Below are 23,259 nucleotides of genomic sequence, written 5' to 3'. Positions count from 1 at the left end.
CTATAATTTACAAACTCTCAACTCACTTCATGTGAAAAGGAAAAATAGAAAATTGACAAAGTTTATATATTAAGTGATTCAAAATTCTTTTTTAACATATAGACGTTTGGTGGTATATTTAAACAGCTGCACAGAAATACATAAGTATATTCCGAAAAAACATTCTACATCATCAAATAGGCGGTGCCACTTTGGCGCCAAATCATCGTATTTGTCTTCGCCATGCTAACCATTGACCATGAAATTGAATAATGATCGTTCGATCGATCATAGAGTTGTTGATAACACACGATAAAAAAGATATTCCTTGGATATCGTGAAGCAAAGTATTAATCCACTCAGCAATTCTGAGTCAGAGAGCTCAACTGTGTATGGTATTCATTTAATATGCATCTGCTATTAATCAGCAATGTTAAAAGCATACTATTGTTTCAATGTTAACTTACGTTGTAGTCAATTTGATAATAATACTTATTGGTATTTTCAAGTAGTTATCTGTATTAAGGATCACTTTACTTTAAAGTCATTCCATTTTAGAAAAGGTCATCTATAAATACATAAATCAATTCTACAACGGTGTAGATATTGAAATCATATTAAGTGATTGCTAAAAATGGCTGATTGTATGTATAATGAAATTATTCCTTTTTATTGACCCCCTCACTCTTTCGTACACAATAGGAATTAAAAAAATGATTATGAAAAAGGAGTTTTGTTAATTATTATGTTAAAATTAGGAAAACACCGCATTTTTATTTCAGTTTTAATTATCCAAACGATAAACCTAAAACAAATTTTAAAAATTCACTCAGTCACTTTTATGACATTTTTAACAAATGTTTTAAATACAGATATCAAATAATTTTACGCAGACCATTGCAAAACAAGAATGCAAATGTCAACGGGAGCTTGTATTTTTAAGATTGTACGTTTCTTTCAAATTTGAACCTTAAATGTATTTAACAGGCCTGTGCTCGGTAAGTGCTGGCTTAACTACTAAATCACACAAATATTACCCGCACAGCGTAGGTTAACGTGTTAAGTAAATGCAATGATCAAGTCTAATTTATGTTTCAAGAAAACAAATTGAAATACATCACAAACAATCATAATCAACACTTTAACGCAGGTCACAATCAAGAAAGTCTAAGTTTCAATACAGAAGCGTAAATCGTATAGGTAAACTTGAACTCGCGAAATAAGGCTACACGCGTAATGTCAACTTCATTCCAATTAACATGACATGGCGTGTCCAACTAGCATAAGCGACCTAATAATGTCGACAAATTCAGTTAGTAAGTGAACAAGTCGAGATACGTTTGGAGAATTTGGCGATATATCTCGTCAAGTTATAAAAAAAATAGAAATCAAGACTACAAGACTACATGATCACATTCATTCTTCATTAATATATTCATGCAAAACCATCTATCAAGCAAACGTTTTTCGTGCGTTTGTTCTTAGAGGTAATTAGGCAAGTCAGTGGTTCATCAACTGAAATAAACTGACATTTGTATGATACACTTATAATTAGTTTACAACGTTGGTTTTAGGCGTTAGGCAACCATGTTGAAATATTGCCTTCTTACCATGTAAACTGTTAATATTGTTTTGTTAAGTATTTTGTCTTCGAATAAGACCAATAGTGAATTATAATGCATGCTGATCACCATGATTCAGAACTATTGTGCAACCGTATTGGAATTCATGTGTCATCATGCCCGTGTTTTTTCTTACGACAATATCTATTTCACTCATTAACCGATGATGCTGAGTACCTTGGCATGAAACGTTGGGAAGGAAACATTACTGGTATAAAAAAGGTCGTAATTGCAGTAATTCTATCGCGCTCAGCTCCTGTCGATGTGGGTTCACGGATAATTAACTGTGACACACAGGATTACTTGTGGCATTAATTGGATGTTATTCATGTGCATCTTGTTCATTGTTTCCTACACTGACAATTGTGATATGAGAAGAATCTGCATAATTAGTCATGCAGTAGAAGAAGAAACACAGAGTGTTTCGATTAAAGCTTTATACTATTTTCAAATGTATTTGTTATTGCTAAATATTGTAAGACATTACATGAACTAGGGCGCTACCTCAAGGGGCTAGCAGCATTCGCTGATAAATCATTCACTTGCTTTTAGATACGAAGTAAATAATTTAAACACTATTTCAATAAATCTTCATTCTTAATTTATTTTATTGATAACACATTAAACTATTCAAACTATCTTGATATCACTCATGTTAAGAACATGATTCAGTTACTCACGTAAAAGAAAGATAAAGGCAAATGTATTTACTTTACATCGTATCTATCATAGACGAACATGTAACATAAGATTGCGTATTTAAAATTAAGGGCCTTCCACAATGCAAAAGAGGCTGGGTAATGTTAAACATTAAAATGTTTGACAAGATCATGTTAAACATAGTGTGGGGAATCATTCATCTTCAGGAGTAGAGCATGCATCCATTGCGACATGTTTTTTGGTGATAAGGATTTGAGCAAATGTTACGAAAGACTGTAGAATGCCCTTAAGATTCACCATTCCTATCTGAAAACCAGTAACAAATTATCGTAAAAATACGAAGTAGTTTGTTCGAGCGCACTTCCGCAATTTACTAGAGCTAAAACAGGCGGTTAAAAACTATTGTTTAAATTATAATGATATCATGTTTTTCAGTATTTACTGTACCAGCTTCATATCTAAAATATATAATACAGGCGCCCAGGATCAGCAGACGGGTTATGAGTATGTCATAATACTATTTTTAAACCGCGGGCGTCTTCACTTATTTTACAAATGCGGTCCAAATATTTTCTAATCAGTTCATTTCCATTTAATGTGACCTTGTGTGATCGCTGTTGCATCCTGATTGAGTTGACTCATTTTATAGGCATTGGCGGAGAGCCATTATTCCAAAAGTATTTCCGCATGGCTTGTGCCTGAACAGAGTGTAGAGGAGAACATACATGTATAATAAACGGAAGTTAAATAAACGACGGAGATCATGCGAGTAGTATTAACGAAAAGGGTTTTTTATCGGGTATTTTCACTTCTGCGAGGGCTGGTGTTTGGCGTTCACTTCCGATAAAAAAAACATTTCGTCAATACTACTTGCACGATCTTCGTCGTATATGTATATTGCTTTACAATTCCAACGAATTCTAAATCAACTGTATTCATTATGTCATTAACATTATGACAGCTTAGCCTATGACAGCTTGAAGTTGGAAATCAATGATATTTTGTGACATAAAATACATAACAATATTAGTTTTCAGCTCCTGCGTAGTTTGAAACTACGGATATGCAATAACAAATGTGTATGCATGCCTGCATATGTGTGAAAGAGAGGATACATATTAGTGAACGATTACATTTGATCATTTCAACACTGCTTTAGAAGAACTACTTCAATTATTTATGTAGTGAAGTTTGGGTTAAAGCTGCACTCTCACAGATTGACCGTTTTGACCGAAAAATATTTTTTGTCTTCGAATGAACCAATCTTTGCGCAAATATCTTAAAAGTAGTGATATAAGACTGGTGACAAAATAAGAGATCACAGTCTTTTAAATCAAAGTTCGAAATTTGAAGGTTTGTGACTAAATGCGTTACTTACGCTTTAAGAATAATGAGATTTACTGCAAATTCAATCAATTTTTAAACGCAAATGTCAGAAACTGCAATCTGATCTTTTGTCAGCAGCCTTATTTCACTGATTCTCGGACATTTACGCAAAAATTGGCTCATCCTAAGACAAGAAATGGAACAGTTGTCAAAACGGTAAATATGTGGGAGTGCAGCTTTAAAACCAAATTTTATATGATGTTTGGTGTGCGGGAATAAATTTCGTGTGTTTAAACGCTTACGACATTTGGGTAAAATGTTTTATAGTAGCTACTTTACCTAACAAATGAAACTTATTTCCCTTTTTCATTCATGGATTCCACTTTTCTCTGGCACTTTGCAGGTTTTGACATGAACTCATGAATGCTACAATGTACAGAACTAAATGTATTTGTGTCCTTCGATTATCATACCAATGCGCATATAATAATGAATATGTCCTCATAACAGTTTACCCTTTGCAGCAGTAAAGTATCACTTACAAATGTCTTTTAAAAAGAATTATTCGCCTTCACGCTACTGATTGTGTACAATGCACAGACATATAGGTATTCATCTCTTTCAATTATCATACCAATGCGCATATAATAATTAATATTTCCTCGTAACAGTTTACCCTGTTTAGGAGTAAATTATCTCTTAATATTGCCTTATAAGAATTCTTCGCCTTCACGCTAGTGCATTTGTTCTGCAACATAATCGACTAAAGGTTAGGGCGGTCAGAAATATAAAACAATGTTCCGATAATAATAATGATATGATTCTAATTTGCACTATAAATACAATGTTGTTGTTTTTTCAATAAACAATGCTCTGCAACGTTCAAAGAAATTGCATATACCCTGTGAAATATTTTCATATTCATGACTTCTTTCAAGCCATAAAAATGTAAAGCCAGAACAGCTCTGTAATTCTAGGATTGAGGAAACCTGACATAACGATGTTTACAGTGTTTCGAGTTTGAATGGCCATGTGCCTTTAAGGTAATATAGCACATATATTACGGCAATATGAAACCTTGCATGCATATGCGTACTGGTTTATATTTCACCCGAAACGTTAAGTATTAAAAAGATGATATAATTTTGAAAATGACACACTTTCTACATTTGAACCTATTTGTTATAAAACCGTCAATATTTATGTGCAAACAACAGAAACAAGCCCAGTAGTTAAATGTATAAACATAAACCCCGTTAAATTGCACATGGTAAACGCCAAAGACATAAAACACAAAAAACACAAAAGCAAAAAAATAACACATTGAACAACAGCACACAATTCCACAAACAACACAGTGCATACATGCCATTTACAAAAATTAGGTATGTTTATCAAGGATTGTTAGGTACCGCCTTGGAACGGTCAGTTAAAAGTAAACTTACTAGGGGTTTAAATCAGTAAACGTGCACAAACCTAACTCTTATCCATATCAAGACTTGATAGACTGTCTCTTTATGTTTTCAACTATTCAACAAGTATTGCTTACAGTGTGACTAGCCTCAATATGATAACAGTTTCCTTCTTCCTTTGATAACATCGTAATCATGAATCGCAGCTTTTGGCGCAAGGCTTTAAATGCAAAACACATTGCAGATATTTATTAATATATATATATATATATATATATTCAATTCCAACTTTATTTTCAAACAACAAGTCACAATTATTATGATTCCTTATATATATTTATACATTGAATGTCTCAGCACCAATTTTATTGACATAAAAAGATGGCATATACAACAGATGTCTTTGCACCAATTTCATTGACATATGGAAAGATTACATATACATTTTTTTTTAACAAACCGTAGTTGTATGCTTTATAAATTAACACATTTTATGATACATGTTAACAATCAATCTGGATCAAGTATGTTTTTGATAACTTTTATGAAAACTCTTGAAATACTGAGGCTTATCCTGTTTACGAACTAATCGAGGAAGCATAATATTGAATCAATTAAAAATCAGCTTTTTAATCGTGAGGAGTAGGGACTTCACTGTTTGTATCTTTTATATTACTTTCGATTGTGTAATCGACATTAAAATAATTGTTATATCTTGATATATTTAAACGGAAGTTGCACGAGTAGTTCCAGCTGCCTGCATGGCATTCTTTTTACAATTGCGCATGAAAACCTGCTTGTACGCCATCCGGAAATCAGTGTCCATTAGTGTGTAGACAACAGGATTACAACAGTACATCACCCAAGCAAACATTGTTGTCCAAATGTGATGAATAGGATGTTTGAATTCTTTGTCTATCACATGTAAAACGAAGAAGGGAAAGGTTCCAAGAAAAAATATTAGAAAAATGAACATCATCATGGTTGAAATTCGTATTGTGTCTGCCTTACTGGAGTTGCCCTGCCATCGACGAACATGTTTGAAGTTACTGTAAGCGGTACATCCAATGCGAGCGTAGCAATATATGATAAACACACAAGGGATAATAAAGCCAGCGGTTACCATGGCAAATCTATTGCTTTGGTCAGCACTTTTAGCAAATGTGCATGAGAGGATCTGGGATTGGAACTGATATGCACCCCACACCCCAACCACAGGAGGAATGGTGAAGAAACAGGGCAACAACCAACAAACTACGAGAGAAATTATGAGTTGCCGCTTTTCCGACATATATCTATATGTGTTGATATAAACGAAATTCAGAAACCGGTACAAGGCTATGACAGCTAAGTGTGCCATTATCACTCCGGTCAGGGTATAACGAATTCCTCCTGCTGCCGAGCAGAAGTCGTGCGGTATTTTGTGGGATGTCCTATGAAAAATCACCGCTTGCATTGAAATGATTAGCGAGCAGTACAAAAATCCAGCGAAGCTGAGACTGCCTATTAAGATACAGTTTACGCTGAATCGCAGGCTGGAAAATAATATGGCAAGAACAGTAATTAAATTTCCAAAGCTACCCACCAGACACAGAAACATAGCTAGGGCTTCAAGAATAATTAGAGTATCATATTGAAAGCACCACCATTCAAAACAATCCGTCCCATTAGAGCTTCCGTCGCCGAGTTTCAGTGAAATGTGAAATTTGTCACCCGATGCGTCATTCATATTTCAGTCGATGATGATAGTAGTTTATATACTTTTAAAATGCTATGAGTATAATTTGCCAATTTTAGTTCAACTTTCACGAATCCTTTTATAATCATTCCAGTCGCCTCACCCGTTTTCATCAAAATAATGGTGAAGTATCTTCACAATGCAGTTTTACCCTAAGGACCAATGCCCGAGTTATTTATATAGTAAATCATTTGAAAAAGAGCTTGAAACATTCCCGTTTGGATGCAGTAATTTCAGATGTGTTTATTCAAAAACTATTCGGAAAGGAACACATTTTCCAAAATTCCAGAATCCTTTCAACACCTGCACAAAATTCCGAAGTTTGATATCATTATTTTTACAGTTTAATTTTCTCTATTCCTTCGTTGTCCGTTCCTTTCTTCTTTTGACTTTTGCCGTGTCTCCTGTCTTGTTCTTCGAAATTCTTAAAATACAAACAAAGCATTAACTAGCTGAACACTATAAAAATATTTTCACAATAACACTGAAAAATATTGTTTTATCAGCTCACAGATTGTATGTGGGCAATGATTTGTAGTCGATTTGTCGAAATTGTAGGGTTTTTTTTACAGAATTTATTAAATACAAGCCTAAAATGATACAATTTTCAATGAAATTTAAAACGTTTTTGGGCAAAATAGACTTTCTTTTTTTCACATTTTCCAATCATTGATATCAGTACAGCCATTTTTCACTTTTGAAGATGTTTTACAAGCAATTTGTTTTCATTTCACAGAAAATAAAAATAACAATGTCTTTCCCAGTCTTGATCAGTCCTCCAATTTTATTTTACATTTATATTTCTTGATGTTTTTGCTTGTTTGAATGTCTTCACTTTCTTTTTGCACATTTATCAATTTCTTGTTATCCTGTGACGTCTCTAAATAAGGACCTGCAAAGAAAATGATGTTGCATTAAGTCCGAGAAAGTCACATGTGGCAAGTATGTTTACTAAGAAAACATATACAATATCGTCGACTTTGGTCAATGTATCTTCTGCTTATTACCGTTAGAAATGTTTACATGTTAAATTAGGCTTAATTGTTTTATTTCTTTGACCATTGCTTCAAATATTGACCCTGATCAGGAATCCAGTACCAACGTCTCCATTGTTCTAAATGCGATGCAACTGTGTAATAGTTTTTTGGATTCTTCTTCCCGGATGTAAGAAAGGTCTGCATTTTAACATAAAAACGCAACTGTGTTTATTTGAATGGATTTATTGTGAGATGCATCAGTCCACAAATATTATGCTATAACAACATTTCCTCTTCGAAAATATATGCTGTTTGAAATGAACAGTGAAGGAAAAATGGTCAAAATATTATTTGAGGCTTAGGAAAGGTGTGAAGGTCAAAAGGTCAAAATAGTACTTGAGGATTCGGAAAAAAATACTTCGAATTAACTTAATCATCGAGAGAGATGAAAAGCAAACACACTCTAAGAATCAATTAAAAATCAACGCAGTTTCACTTTCGCACTTAAAACAATCAACGCGGTAATTAATATCACAATGTAATACACTTCATTTTATGCAACAAATAATTTCCGTTTACAGATTTAACAATTAAAAAGTAATTTGAAACTAACAAAGCAAATAATTCTATTAAAATATATTTCTAAACAGAAAAAGGCAATGATTTGACAACAAGTATCTACCGTGGCACAGAGGTGTAAATTTAAATTGTGGCCAAAACTAAGTCATTTATGGCCACAACTGAGGCATTGGTGGCCACAAGTTATTACATTGAAGCCTCAGCTTATTAAATTGAGGCCAAAAATAAGTAACTTATAGTATATTGTGCCCGCAACTTAATAAATTGTGGCCACAACTTAGTTACTTGAGGCCACAACTTAGTAACTTGAGGCCACAATTTAGTAGATGTGCCCACAACTTAAAATATTGTGGCCACAAGTTGCTAATTTGTGGTCATAATTTACTGAGGCCACAAGTTACTTAGTTGTGGCCTAAATTTGATAAGTATTGGCCTCAAGCTACCAAGTTGTGTCCACTAGTTACTAAGTTGTGGCCATAAGTTTATTAGTTTCGGCCTCAACCAACTAAGTTGTGGCCTCAAGCTACAAAGTTTTCGGCACAAGTCACTAAGTTGTGGCCTCCAGTTACTAAGTTGTGGCCTCAAGTTACTAAGTTGTGGCCACTATGTAGTGCTGCGGATGTCACCTCTGTGCCATCAAAAATTACCATTAAAATAGCAATTTCTGTTTTAGAACACATTATTTCATCTTCATAATAAAAAACGTAGAAAACCAATGGAATATTTACATAGTTTTTAATGATAAGAGCATTTCATATTATTCTTAAACAAATTAAATGAAAATGCATGGGTTACAAAGTTAAAAAGACATCGTAATTTTCTGTTAAAATCAGTAATTTCGTTCACTCACAATATATAAAGTATAAAATATACTACCAGCATGGATTATAACAGCTATTCCAGTTTCAGAACACAAATTTACATCTTCATTGTGAGGTGCTTCTCTTTGGTTTAAGAGTTCCTTGGACATTTATTGGATTTTAATGTTACAAGCTACCGCTGTGCTTAGTGAATCAATGTCATATTTACGTGAAATAGTCTGCCTTAATAGTAAACTTGTTTTGTTCCTCGTTTAATGAGTGAAATAATGTTTACTTAAGAATTAAACATTGTTTTTCTGCGTTTCATTGATGTATGAAGTGTCGAAAAAATTACACCTCATATGCATAAACATCGTAAAACTTTATAAAAATAAAGGATCAATTTTATTTTGCTATTATTCAAGAACCGCAATTAATCACTCGATAATTACAAGAAGTGTGTAGCCTTCCCACGCGTATGAATACATCATAGTCTTAGAGACACGAGGAACTAAATAAAGTTACAATGAGACCAGTCATGGCTGCCGAGTCCTCATTTTTTCCCATTTCGAAGCGTATTAACAACATTTTTCAGATAAGATATTTAGGTAAAGGCGACTTGTTTCAACTCTGAAATGTATCTTCCATAAGTCCTTGCCTAAGATAATATTTTTTACCATAAAACCTACTGCCCTGTTGTTTATATTCACGAATTGTCGGCATGTCATGACTTTCATTAAGCTGTTGACCTAGATTCTTTAATTTCTGGAGAAATCTCAGTAGCAGCACTTTCCTCACTCAATTCCGGTATAAATAACTCAACCCCAAATATCTTTAAACAAGTCAAAATCAGACAGATCATACGCCATGCTGTAGACGAACTTTCAGCTTTCAGTTTTCCGCAACCAATTTATTGTCATTTATAATAAAAAATAAAATGAAACAAGATCAATATTTTTAAAGGTTTATTGTTAAGTTGTTGCTTTATTTTAACCCCAGATATTTTTAAGAACGAAAATAGGTTGTAAATAGTAGGTAGCCCGGATATGAATAGTAATAAAATGATTTGTATGCACGAATGCTTCATGGAGAAATGAATGAATGTCAAATGAGTTGTGTTATCCAATAGGATTTAAGCATTTACTTGCACCTGCTCAAAGTTGTAATTATATCAAATTAAATGTTTTGTAGTTTCTGCTCATTATTTAAATACAATGATAAACACTAAACATTTATCAGACAACAAATGTAAATACATCACAATTAGTAGTAAACAAAAATGGAAATACTCCCTTTTGTCTCAAATCTAATTAAAGAAAGAAAAAATCTGATGAAAAGCCTTTAATAGGAAAACGTAAATTGTATACTTATATACACTTCTATTTTATCGAGAAATAAGGTTATAAGCGGTTATGTCAATTTCTTTACAAATTATTCGATATGGTGTATTCAACTAGCTTTGTCAACAAAATAAAGTCGACATATACAGTAAATGAGTGAACAAATCGACATATGTTTGCAAACATGTTGAGTGATTTATCGTTAATTGCACAGAAAAAGACTACATGCACAGATCACCATTATAAACGATGAACGAGTCCATGGTTTAATGATATTTTCTTTCTTATCATATATCATCTCAAGTTCCTCTGTGTGTTTCATTGCACTAGTAATTTAGCAAGTCGTTTTTTACATCAATAAAACCATAATTGAAATTTGTTATAATTGGTTGACAACGTTGTTTTATGAGTTTTGGCAACCCATGCACAATACAGCATAACATACTTAACCGCAAAAACTGCTGATATTATGGCATTTGTCATTTCGCTTCAATTCCGACAAAACACGCAATGCATTATGTATGCTGATCATCATGATTCAAAACTTCTATGGTACGCTGATATCTTCTAGCTAACTAAATTGGAAGTTCTGTGTCATCATGATTGTTCATGTTTTGTTTTGTTTTTCTCAGAAAACATGTTTTAACCATCAGACGTTTGTAAATGGATACTTTGGCATGAAATAATGAGAGGAAAAAAAATCTGGAATAGGATCATGTTATAATTGTCTGTATTTCTTTCGCGTTTAGGTTTGGTCGACCTTGGTTCACGTATAATTAACAGCGGTATTCATGAGAATAATGGTGGCATTTATTGGCTGTATTACAGGTGCATATTATCTCGTTAATATTCGTTCAATGATAGCATGTGTAGAATCTGCACTTTTGACATTAAGAGCAAAAAGAATCACAAAACTACCGAATGTACCTTTATTATATTTTCCAATTTATTTGTTAACCTGTTCAATAATGTTAAACATAATATGAATATAGGCGCCGCTCTTACGTGCTAGGGGCTTCGTTGGGAAATCATTTACGTAACGCTATACGTCAATAATTCAAACAATAATGCAAAAATTGCCTTAAAAAGTTATAACGTTTGAACCAATTTGATTCATTCGCTTGTATGTGATGTCTGTATCCGGCCATTGAGCACTTGAAATTACATTTAACAATTAACATTTTAGTTTCACTTTATAATTCATTTCTTTGAAGTTGTAACTGGTTCCGATAACGCTTATATTTTTATTTTTTATTATTAATGGTAAATGTTGGGCAAACGATGTAAGTTGTAAAAAACATATAAACCATATACACCATGTGTAAAGTCAAAGTTAACTGGTGTTTAAGTAAAAATGTGTTTCATTTCCCGTTCCAAGTTTATGTTATGTCAATTTCTTTACAATTTGTTCGATATAGTGTATTCAACTAGCTTTGTCAACAAAATAAAGTCGACATATCCAGTAAATGAGTGAACAAATCGACATATGTTTGCAAAAATGTCATGTGATCTAGCTAACTAAATTGGAAGTTCTGTGTCATCATGATTGTTCATGTTTTGTTTTGTTTTTCTCAGAAAACATGTTTTAACCATCAGACGTTTGTAAATGGATACTTTGGCATTAAATAATGATAGGAAAAATATCTGGAATAGGATCATGTTATAATTGTCTGTATTTCTTTCGCGTTTAGGTATGGTCGACCTTGGTACATGTATAATTAACTGTAATATCGGAATAATTGTGGCATTTATTGGCTGTATTACAGGTGCATATTATCTCGTTAAGATTCGTTCAATGGTAGCATGTGTAGAATCTGCACTTTTGACATTAAGAGCAAACAGAATCACATAATAACCGACTGTACCTTAATAATATTTTTCAATTCATTTTTTCACCTGTTTATTATTGCAAGACATAATACGAATTAAGCCGCTGCTTCCAAGGGTTAGATGCTTCGTTGAGAAATCATATACCTAGAGCTAAAAGTAAATAATTCAAACAATTATGCAAATATTGCCTTAAAAAGTTATCACTGTTACACCAGTTTGATTCATTCGCTTGCATGTGATGTCTGTATCCGGCTATTGAGCACTTGAAATTACATTAAACAATAAACATATCTGGTGATGTTCACCGTAATCCTGGTCCCGATTCGTTTTCATCATGTTTAACAGAATCCAGTTCAGATTTATCAAAACTCCTCTTGTCACAACATCACGTCTCATTTATCCATTACAATGTACAAAGCCTGCAAATCAAGGTTGATATACTTTTCTCTGAATTGAATGGATTTGATATTATAGCTTTTTCAGAAACATGGCTTAATGAATCAATCTCTTGCGAAGATATATCTTTCATTGTTTATCACACGGTCGAGAGACGTGATAGACCAGGCGACAGTCATGGTGGTGTTTGTGTATTTATCAAGGATAGTTTACACTTCACTCGCCACCTAGACTTAGAAATCAATTGGAAAGCATATGGGTCGAAATTACTTTGAAAAGCCGTAAGCGTTTACTATTTGGGACATTTTACAGACCACCAAACTCATCTAGCGCGTATTGTGATTCTATAGAGGACTCTGTGGGACTTGCCATTGATACAGGAATCAGTGATGTAATAATAACTGGTGATTTTAATTACAACTCAAGCAACTCAAGTTATTCCAGGCGTATTCAAACCTTATGTTCTGTCTATGGACTTTCGCAAGTTATAACCGGGCCGACCCACTTTACTGAAAATACCTCATCCACACTAGATCTGATCTTCGCTTCAAACACTAATAGCTTAATAGCTTCGGGTGTTAGGGATCCTTTTCTCCCATCCAACATTCGGTACCATTGTCCTATATTTGGAATACTTAAATTCGCTAAGTGTAAGACAACCTCGTTTCCGAGGCAAGTATGGTATTACGACAGGGGTAACTACGAGGTGCTACGAGTTCTTCTCGACAATACTGAATTGGACCATCTTTCTGATGCAAATATTAATACATACACTAACAATGTACCTAACACAATTTTGAATCACGCGAAAATATGTATCCCAACTAAAACAGTCGTTACTCGACCAGACGACGTTCCCTGGATGACTTAAAAATGCTTAGAGTAAAAACTCAACTCTACTTTGGGATAAGTTTCGAAACCACTCTGGCCATTTGGAGTGCAAAGGAAACTTACTATTCTAATCGCTCGGAAAACATTTGTTCTGGGTCTGTCGAATCTAAAGGCTGGTGGACGATTTTAAAGCTTTTTCTTAATCCTCAATCTAAGCCATGTATCAATGCAATTCAAGATCCCATTAACGGAGAACTGTGTCTAGATGACGCTGATAAAGCTGAACTGATCAATACACATTTTAGAAACCAATCTTTATTAGACGATAGTGGTCAAGTCATTCCGCCGGTAAACAATCGCTACGGTAATCATAATCTTGATAATATAACTTTGCTACCAAGTGATATCACCGACATTTTAACCTCCCTCCCCATAAACAAAGCCTCAGGTCCTGATGGAATAAGCAACCAAATACTAAAAGAATGCTGTGCCCTTTTTAATACATCTCTTTCTACCGGTCAGTTTCCCAAGCAGTGTAAAGATGCCAATGTATGTGCAGTTTTCAAAAAGGGAGATCCGACACTTTCTGTAAACTATCGTCCTATTTCCCTACTTAATACAATCGAAAAAGTGTTCGAGCGGGCAGTATATAAACATTTTGTAACCATCTTCGTGATATAAACTTTCTAACCTCGTTTCAGTCAGGCTTTCGGCCAGGTGACTCCTGTTAATCAACTCACCTTCCTTTACAACACTTTTTGCAAGGCATTAGATGATGGCCTTGAAGTTCGAACAGTATTTTTTTATATAAGCAAGGCGTTTGATAAAGTTTGGCACAAGGGTTTGCTTGTGAAGCTTTAAGAAACAGGTGTCCATTGCAACTTACTATCGTGGTTCCGTGACTATCTCAATAATCGTCGGCGCGTAGTTCTCCCTAGCTCCATGTCTAGTTGGGCCCAACTTGAGGCCGATGTTCCGCAAGGTTCCATTCTAGGTCCCCTTTTATTTCTTATATTCATAAATGACATTGTTGTTAATATTGGTAGTAATATTAGGTTATTCGCAGACGATACCAGTCTGTACATTCTCGTTGATAAGCCCCTGAGGGCCACTGAAATAATCCAGAGGGATATTGATAGCATAAGTACTTGGGCTGATAAATGGTTAGTAACCTTTAACCCTGCAAAAACTATGTCAATTTTGTTTTCCCGAAAACGACAACCTCGTTTCTATCCCGAGTTAACTATGTATGGTCAACAAATTTCAGACTTTAACTCGCACAAACATCTTGGTTTGGTCCTTTCCAGTGACTGTACATGGCACGACCACTTTGAGTACATTAGAAGTAAGGCCCTCAAACGCATATGCATCATGCTAAAGCTAAAATTCCGTTTGGACAGAAAATGTCTAGAAAATGTTTTTCATACATTCGCCCAATTCTTGAATATGCTAATACAGTGTGGGATAATTGTACAGACTTTGAAAAAAATGAATCTCAAAAGATTCAAAATGTGGTCGGTAGAATCGTTTGTGGGGCTACAAAGCTAGTATCTATTTCCGTTCTTCACAAGGAACTGAGCTGGCCTACTCTTTCAGAAAGACGACTCAATCACAAACTATGTCTCTTCTATAAAATGGACAACGGCCTTGTACCTGAGTATTTATCATCCCTAACACCCCAAACTGTTGGCTCTCATAATTATCCACTACGCAATGCATCTAATACAAGAACGGTTATGTCACGTACTAGTTCTTACTTTTCCTCTTTCCTTCCTTCTTCTGTACGTGCATGGAATGAACTTTCTCGGGATGTGCGGGACAGCCCTTCTATTGCTTCTTTCAAGAGATCTATTTCAAATCAATATTCAGTCTGCCCTCCATACTATTTCAACGGTAGCCGTCGCTTGCAGGTACTCCACGCTCGACTGCGTACTAGTTGTAGTGCCCTTAACTATCACCTCTTTTGCAAAAACATAATAATCTCTGCTCTATGCGAATGTGGTGAAGTTGAAAGTAGCACTCACTTCTTCCTGCATTGTCCCTTGTATACGGATATTCGACAAACCTTAAGTCGTGATATGTCTAGAATCACACGTGTTGACATTGATATCATTCTAAACGGTGATCCCACCCTTAACAACGAGAGCAACTCAAAAATCTTCAGTTTTGTTTTATAACTTCTTACAAAACTCGAAACGCTTTTGATTATGCTATATTCCCAGACTTGACCCTTTCTACCAAACGGTACAGGTACCCAACTATCATCAATCTAACTATCATCAAACTTTCATATATTTTCGCTCTGTCTACTTTTGTTTTCATTCATGCTCTCTTTTCTTCTTTTTGTTACCGAAATCATCATTTTATACACTATTTCAAACGCTTTCTTTCGTTCTCTGAAGATAATAGTCTGCATGTTTTCATTAACAACATATATACATGTAATTACAATTGTCTAACCTTCTCATTACTCTGCATAACGTGTAACTTAATTCTCATGAAGAGAAACTTTATTAGCTATGCTTTCGTTTCAATCCGATTCAATATATTAATGCAAATACTTAAATTATATTTAACGTGTATTATATGTATATATAGATATATAGATATGTTGAATAAAATATGTTTTAATCAATAAACATGTTAGTTTTACTTTCTTATTTATTCCTTTGAAGTTGTTACTGATTCCGATAACGATTATATTTATTTATTTTGTTATTATTGATAAATGTTGGCCAAACGATGTAAGTTGTAAAATACATATAGACCATAAACACCATGTGTAAAGTCAAAGTTAACTGGTGTTTCAGTAAAATTGTGTTTCATTGCCCGTTCCAAGTTTATTATCAAATCCTTATTAATGTTTATATAGCTATTTTGATACCTCTGTGCCCTGTTTGGTGAGTTCTCTTGTGTCTCTTGAACAGACTGATTCTTGCCCTTACTTAGTGCCTTTAAACAGGGTTATATTTGAATGTTTGACAACACCTTTAAGCTTCATTTATTAATAAAAACAACACGATACATATTTCATTTGTATTGTTAAACAAATGTAAATTTGCAGCTTTGCAAGAAAGGCACATGCGGTGAAACACTTTGTAATAATGGCAAATATTTAATCATATTGTCATTGTGTTCTTTACTGATGGCATATATAATATCAATGTATATTGTATATCAGGACGACAATGATTAGCAGGATTGAATCTGTCATAAAAACATCTTAAAACCACCAGCGATTTCGCCGACTTAACAAATGCGGTCCAGAACCAGTTTATTGATACTTGATGTAACCTTTTGCATAGTTGTTCCTCTTTCTCCTCATGGAATTGTTTCTGTATTTTGTCAATTTAAAAGTTTGCATTCTGAACTATTTCTTCGATGAAATTGGTTATTTTCATTGTTTGCTTTTGGTATGTATGTACCTGAACGCAATATTGAAATAAGTGGTAAAATGGTTAAGACATCCGAATGGTCTATTCATTCCAACTTGCGCTGAAAATAATGAGCGATGTAAGTCGATAATGCCGTATTGTAACATTCGGGTTGGTTCTTTCAGAACTATTTGTTTAAATTATGTCATGGCAATATCGTAAATAAAGAAAAAAATACAATTAACTGTAGCCTGTCCTAAACGAGAAATGGGTAACCTACTAACCATATATCATTGCATTACGAGCTATTAGGACAAACATATTTGTTGGTATATTTTGCAGTATTAAACTCATGTAGCGCAGGCAATCGAAATCCTTCAGGCTTATAAAAACATATGTATCCTTTAATTAGCATGTATTTCATATTTATTCGACGGTTATTTAGAGATTCTATGTTCGCGAGTATTTATTTATTTTTTTTATTTTCATATATTTTTGTTTAAAATGTAAGTTCAACACACAATATTGTTGTGTACGTCAAGTAGCTTCAATTTAAATTATTATATAAAATGCAACGTTTGAAACATTGTTTAAGCTGTAATGTTTTATTGACAAAACAGTCAAAACACAATTAACCATGAATAGAAACTGAATACCATATGTATAAAAACTCCAACTATACGAAATAACGGCCAAGATTGAATGAGGTTACAAAATAAAACTATGTTTATTAAATCATAATAACATGAGCTAAATGTGCACATATAATACAATAAAGTTATTATTCAAAAACAAGAAAATGCCTAAGATTTTCAAAGAATTTCTTTAGGTAAACTTGCATTTACCCTGGGCATCACCAAATATCGCGATAACAATGGCTTTTTTCCTGCCTCAGGTTAGAACAATTTTGCAGTAAGATGCACGTACACCGGAATATCTCTGCTGTTGTAGGATTGTACAAACCAGACATACCCATGTAAACAGTCCAATGTTCCGCCTACGTAAGTTCTTTCTCGCGCTGAAAGTCTGAATGGCCATGTGTCTTATATAAATACGTGTCTTATTGCTTCTATGTTACGTTGAATCAATCTATGACGAACAAGAATGAAACTAAGTTAAGATCGTTAAAAGTCAGGTGGTAAAAAAATATCGTATCAACGTTTCGTCAATTTACCTGTTGTCAGTGTTTATTGTACATACGTTATTTATTTTTAAAAATAGATCGCAACGCCCAGAGAATGTTAGCAATTGCGAAAGCCAGTTTTGAATTGATAAAAATATTTAGTCCTAATGTTGCAATCAGTTTTTTCAAATGTAAGAATTAGTTTATTGATACTCAAAAGTAGTCGATGTTGGAATCAGTTAATTGATACTTTAACGTAGCTTAAATAAGGGAATCAGTTTATTGATTCTCAAATGCGCCTTAATGTTATTGATACTCAAATGACGTTTAAACGTTTGATTGAGTTCATTTATGCCAACTAACTGTGACGTCTTGTTTAAATGTTACAGTTGTCTCTTATTGTGGACTCTTTTTAACCCTTACAACCATATCCGTGTCGCATGGCTTGTGCCAACAGTAAACATATTGCGAGTGGCACTAACGAAGACATGTTTCATCGGACATGAACGCAAAACATGACATCTTGCAGAAGTTAAGTAATTTGGAACATTTCTGATTACGGCTTCATTTTTTTTGTTTCTGATACCAGACACAATATTAAGTGTGCTTCTGCGTTTGTTACAAGCCGGTTTGTGGTTGGAACACGGTTAACAAAAGAGGCCAGATCAATATCGTGTGTTGTATAAAGATAGATTTTTTAATTTTCGACTGATTTTTTCGATATATGATTTTATTTTATAATTGGATGACCTTTTAAACTTTTAGTATAGATCTATATGTTCCTGTAATTAAACTATCTTGATTGATTTGTTTTCATTGCATAAAGATATTCAAATATTTATTGTCGTTATTAGGTTCAATATGATATATGTTTGTTATCATAACATTATCACGTAATAGAGTTTTTGAACAAGCCTCTTTATACACAACAGTATTTGAGAAATTAAATCTATAAACCTTTGATACAATTTCAATTTTATTTTCAATTACCAAATCACACACAATTACGATTTCACAATATGAGTCGACATGTATATACTAGTTCAATATGTAATACCACATTAAACATTTATATATAGGATATCTTTGCACCAATTTCATTGACATATAAAACTGAGTTTTATGACAAAGTCTTTAACATATTAAATGTCTTCCGTTATATGTATAATTCATGATTTAAAACAGGAAAAAATACATATTAAGGCTTTATCGGGAAAACAAACTTCTCATCGTATGCTTGATCATACAGATGTTATTTTTTATTTTATCGACACATTTTTAAGAAACATTCTGTTATTACGGTTACTTGTCTTTCCCCCTAGACTAGGTTCGACAAATTTCACACTCATGTATACACATAATATACAGTTTATACAAATTTTTAAAACGGGAGTAGAATTGTTACACAATCTCTGTCAGAACTTGTATTGAAACTGGTAGAAGTAGATATATATATAGTGTTAACTTGAATGTATGACTTTTTTAAAGAGTGGGGAATTTATCTTAATCTCATTCAGTATGGACGTGACACAACATAATTTTCCAATGTGAAAATATAACATTTAAATAGTTGTAATATTTCATATCTAAACAGAAGCTGCACGTGAAAATGTACTTCCGGCCCTCCTAACAGGATTCTTTTCACAATCACCCATCAATATCTTCTTGTACGCTGTCCTAAAGTTATTGTCCATCAGAGTGTACACTATAGGGTTAAAACAGTACAACACCCAAGCAAACATAGTTGTCCAAATGTGGTGAATAGGGTGTTTAAAACATTTGTCCGTCACGTTCAAAACAAAGTAGGGGAAGGTACCGAGGAAAAATATTAAAAATATACACATCATCATTGTTGAAATTCGTATTGCCTTTGACTGGGGAGAGTTGCCCTTCCATCGACTAACACGTTTAAAGCTTCTGTAAGCGGTACAACCGATCCGGGCGTAGCAGTATATGATAAAAAGACAAGGTACAATAAAACCAGCGGTTACCATGGCAACTCTGTTGCTTTGGTCAGCACTTTTGTCAAACGTACACGAGAGAATCTGGGACTGAAATCGGAATGCACCCCACACCCGAAAGGTAGGAGGAATGGTGAAAATCAAGGGCAACACCCAACAAACGACAAGAGAAATGACGAGTTGTCGGTTGTCTGACATATATCTGTACTTGTTGATATAAACGACATTCAGAAACCTGTACAATGCAATGGCAGCTAAGTGTGCCATTATCACTCCAGTCAGGGTATAACGAATTCCTCCTGCTGCCGAGCAGAAGTCGTGCGGTATTTTGTGAGATTTCCTATGAAAAATTACTGCTTGCATCGACATGATTAGCGAGCAGTACAAAAATCCAGCGAAGCTGAGACTGCCTATCAAGATACAGTTTACGCTGTATCGGAGGCTTGAGAATAATATAGCAAGCACAGTTACTAAATTTCCAAAGCTGCCCACTAGACACAGAATGATGGCCACGGCTTCCAGAACAATCAGAGTGGCGTGTTCAACGCACCACCATTCAAAACAATCCGTCCCATTGAAGCTTCCGTCACCAAGTCCTGGTGAAATTTGATATTTGGCGCCCGATACGTTCAGAATCTTATTAATATCCCCCTCGTTCATCTTGATGACAGGTATTTCACGAATTACTGGCTTTTATACCAATTTTGACACAAACTTCAGTATAGTTTGTAAATGATCGTCTATTAAACTGGATAATTTATGTCACCTTGTCTTCTTATACATTAAAAATGCATGATTTTTGTCTCGTCTATTTCCAAGAAATGATTCACTGATGTGGAATAATATAGTAATCCGAGTACAAAGCTCAATTTTCATGTTCATTTAGAAACTTAAAATTTGAGCGATTTGCAGCGCTCTTTAAGTACAGCAATTGTACATTTTATCGAATCATCGGAAACTAAGCCAGTTATGCTATGTTCGTTCCATCGTTAGTTTATGACTTACCAAATGAAAGGGATTAAATATATATCCAAGTCAGAATTTCTCTCAAAAATGGCACGTGCAGTCAATTAAGATTTGGCTATTTAAAACATTTCATCAGAGTTCGCACGTCTTCAAAGTGATCCAGTACATAGCTTACATCTCGAGTTGAACATAAATTAAAAGAATGGCATTTACACTTTAAATTTTCAAATTGATAGTTAATAAGATATTATATATATAATTTTCCAATTTCAATTCAGCCTCGGCTTTCAAGAACTCTTTCAAAACGTAATTTAATGAAACCAATGCAGTCACCTATACCGTCCAATAATTTTGCAATATTACAATAGTATGGCTAAGTATCTGTACAATGCCGTTTTACGATTAGGAACAAAGTCAGAGAAATCCAAGCACAGTAAGCAATTGGCAATCAACTTTGAACTTGTCCCGTTTGAATGCGCCTATTCGAGATGTGTTTCTTCAAAACCTTTCCGGAAACAAACAATTTCCCCGAAATTCCAGAATCCTTTCAACATTGGCACAAACGCTGGGTAGTTTCAAATAATTGTTTTTTACAGTTTTCAGTTTGCTTTCTGTCCTTTTTTCCCACGTTGTCCGTTCTTGTATGTTGCGGACAGTTACTGTTATGCTCTGTCTTATTTAGATCAAGCTGTCTTCGGCATTCTGAAAAAAACAAACACATAAATATAAATTAGCCTATTCATATCAACAAAATAAGGCCAACTCATATAATTGCCCTATTGTTTCCACTTTGCATTATAAAGAAGTATGGGGGAGGATTTCAAACAACTTTAAGATTAAGTGCTGATACGTTCTTCGATCTTAATAACATTTTAGGTGATATGTTTTATGTATCTCTTATTGTGTGTTTGTGTTTATTAGCATTCATAGTGTGTATTTGATCGTAGAGCACTGGCACCTCTTCTTATATGTAATTTATTATATTATAAAGTCCCTTATATGTGAATTGAACCAGTTATGTATATAAAAGCCCTTTTCAAATAACTATAAAGGAGAGAATAATTGATACTTTATATCATTTTTTTTCCGATGTTGCCTATTTGATTACACTAATTGGAAGCAATTTACGATTCCATCTTCACTTCACAGAAATCAACAAAATCATTTTAGAAATAAATGAGCTACATTTTTTCGAGATTGATATCATATTTTTATCTAGGGCAAAATAGCTATGGCCTGTTAAGATTAAATAATTACAATTATAAAAATTAACTAGCCTGCTTTAATCATTCCATTACTTGTCTTTGATGCGTTTTGGCAAACGAAACTGTTTTTTTTTCAATTCATAGTAATGAGAACTTCTAACAAAATTGCATATACAATACCTAAAACGTGAGCTACATTGTACCAAATGTATTGTTGATATTTTGGGTAATCCGCTGTTACAAATGACTGCAAAGTGATATTTCACCTTATTCAAGAACATGTATATTATTTAGTGTTTTAACTATTACTGCAAATTGTTTTTTGAAGCCATGTTTTTTTTTTATTTTATCATAATAAGATGGAATTATAGTTTAATTGTTCATATAAATAATATAGGGAAACTGTAGGTTTTGCCCGCTAAGGCTTTGTAACGAAATTTTTATATTTTAAAATCAAACAGTATCTTAGAACTAAGCACTTACAGAAACATTAAATGCAAAGAGGTTCTTTGAGCGCTAATTCTCACTATTAACCAGTTTGTAATTGTTGCATATTAATTTCACCAATTTAAGTTGTATATCAACGCGATTAGTTCAATACGTGCTTGCTTTCGAAATTTATTTCAAACGAAACACAAATTCAATGGGTGGTCCTCATCAGCCTGTCATTTCTAAGGAGAAACACAACATTAATATCCTGCCCGTAAATAATGGTTGATGGGCACTTTGGAATGAAAGTCAGAGTGAGAAACATCTTAGTAAGAAGAAGGTTATTATTGTCCATATTTATATTGCATTCAGTTCATACCGATCCGAGTTCACCGAAAGGTAATAAAGATATATAATATTTGCCTAAAATTCAGGCGGGTTATATCCTGTTTACCCTTTTTACACAAACACTGATGATTGCTTGACATTTTGCAATAGTATCGTTTCAGTAGTAAAGTTCATTTCAGAAAAAATTCACATAATTCGATAATGTTTTGCTAGATCTAAAAATGCGCTTATAAGTTATCTTAAGATTTAACAATAATAACTTACACTCGAAAATAATAGCATTCTTATCTTTGGTGAGCAAACCGTAAAACTGATTTGAAATACATAACAAACCAATAATAAATTATAGTTATTAAACGCACC

At 33.7% G+C, this 23,259-nt stretch overlaps 2 protein-coding genes across 2 annotated transcripts; both read right to left on the bottom strand.

Annotated features, from left to right (window-relative positions):
- Positions 1-5,343: 5,343 nt before the first annotated feature.
- LOC128208008 (G-protein coupled receptor moody-like) lies at positions 5,344-9,283 on the bottom strand. Its single transcript, XM_052911272.1, has 2 exons — positions 9,170-9,283; positions 5,344-7,629 (listed from the first exon to the last, which is right to left on the bottom strand). The coding sequence occupies exon 2, from the start codon at positions 6,726-6,728 to the stop codon at positions 5,724-5,726; it is 1,005 nt and encodes a 334-aa protein (XP_052767232.1). The 5' UTR covers positions 6,729-7,629; positions 9,170-9,283; the 3' UTR covers positions 5,344-5,723.
- A 9,810-nt stretch (positions 9,284-19,093) lies between these two features.
- Positions 19,094-21,068, bottom strand: LOC128208006 (G-protein coupled receptor moody-like). The gene has a single exon (XM_052911271.1). The coding sequence runs from the start codon at positions 20,606-20,608 to the stop codon at positions 19,574-19,576; it is 1,035 nt and encodes a 344-aa protein (XP_052767231.1). The 5' UTR covers positions 20,609-21,068; the 3' UTR covers positions 19,094-19,573.
- Positions 21,069-23,259: the final 2,191 nt, after the last annotated feature.

Source organism: Mya arenaria, chromosome 11 (genome assembly GCF_026914265.1).
Source record: "Mya arenaria isolate MELC-2E11 chromosome 11, ASM2691426v1".
In the NCBI taxonomy this organism is placed as follows: Eukaryota; Metazoa; Mollusca; class Bivalvia; order Myida; family Myidae; genus Mya; species Mya arenaria.
The sequence above is the reverse complement of the archived record's forward strand: the minus strand, read 5'-3'. Positions and strand labels throughout refer to the sequence as shown.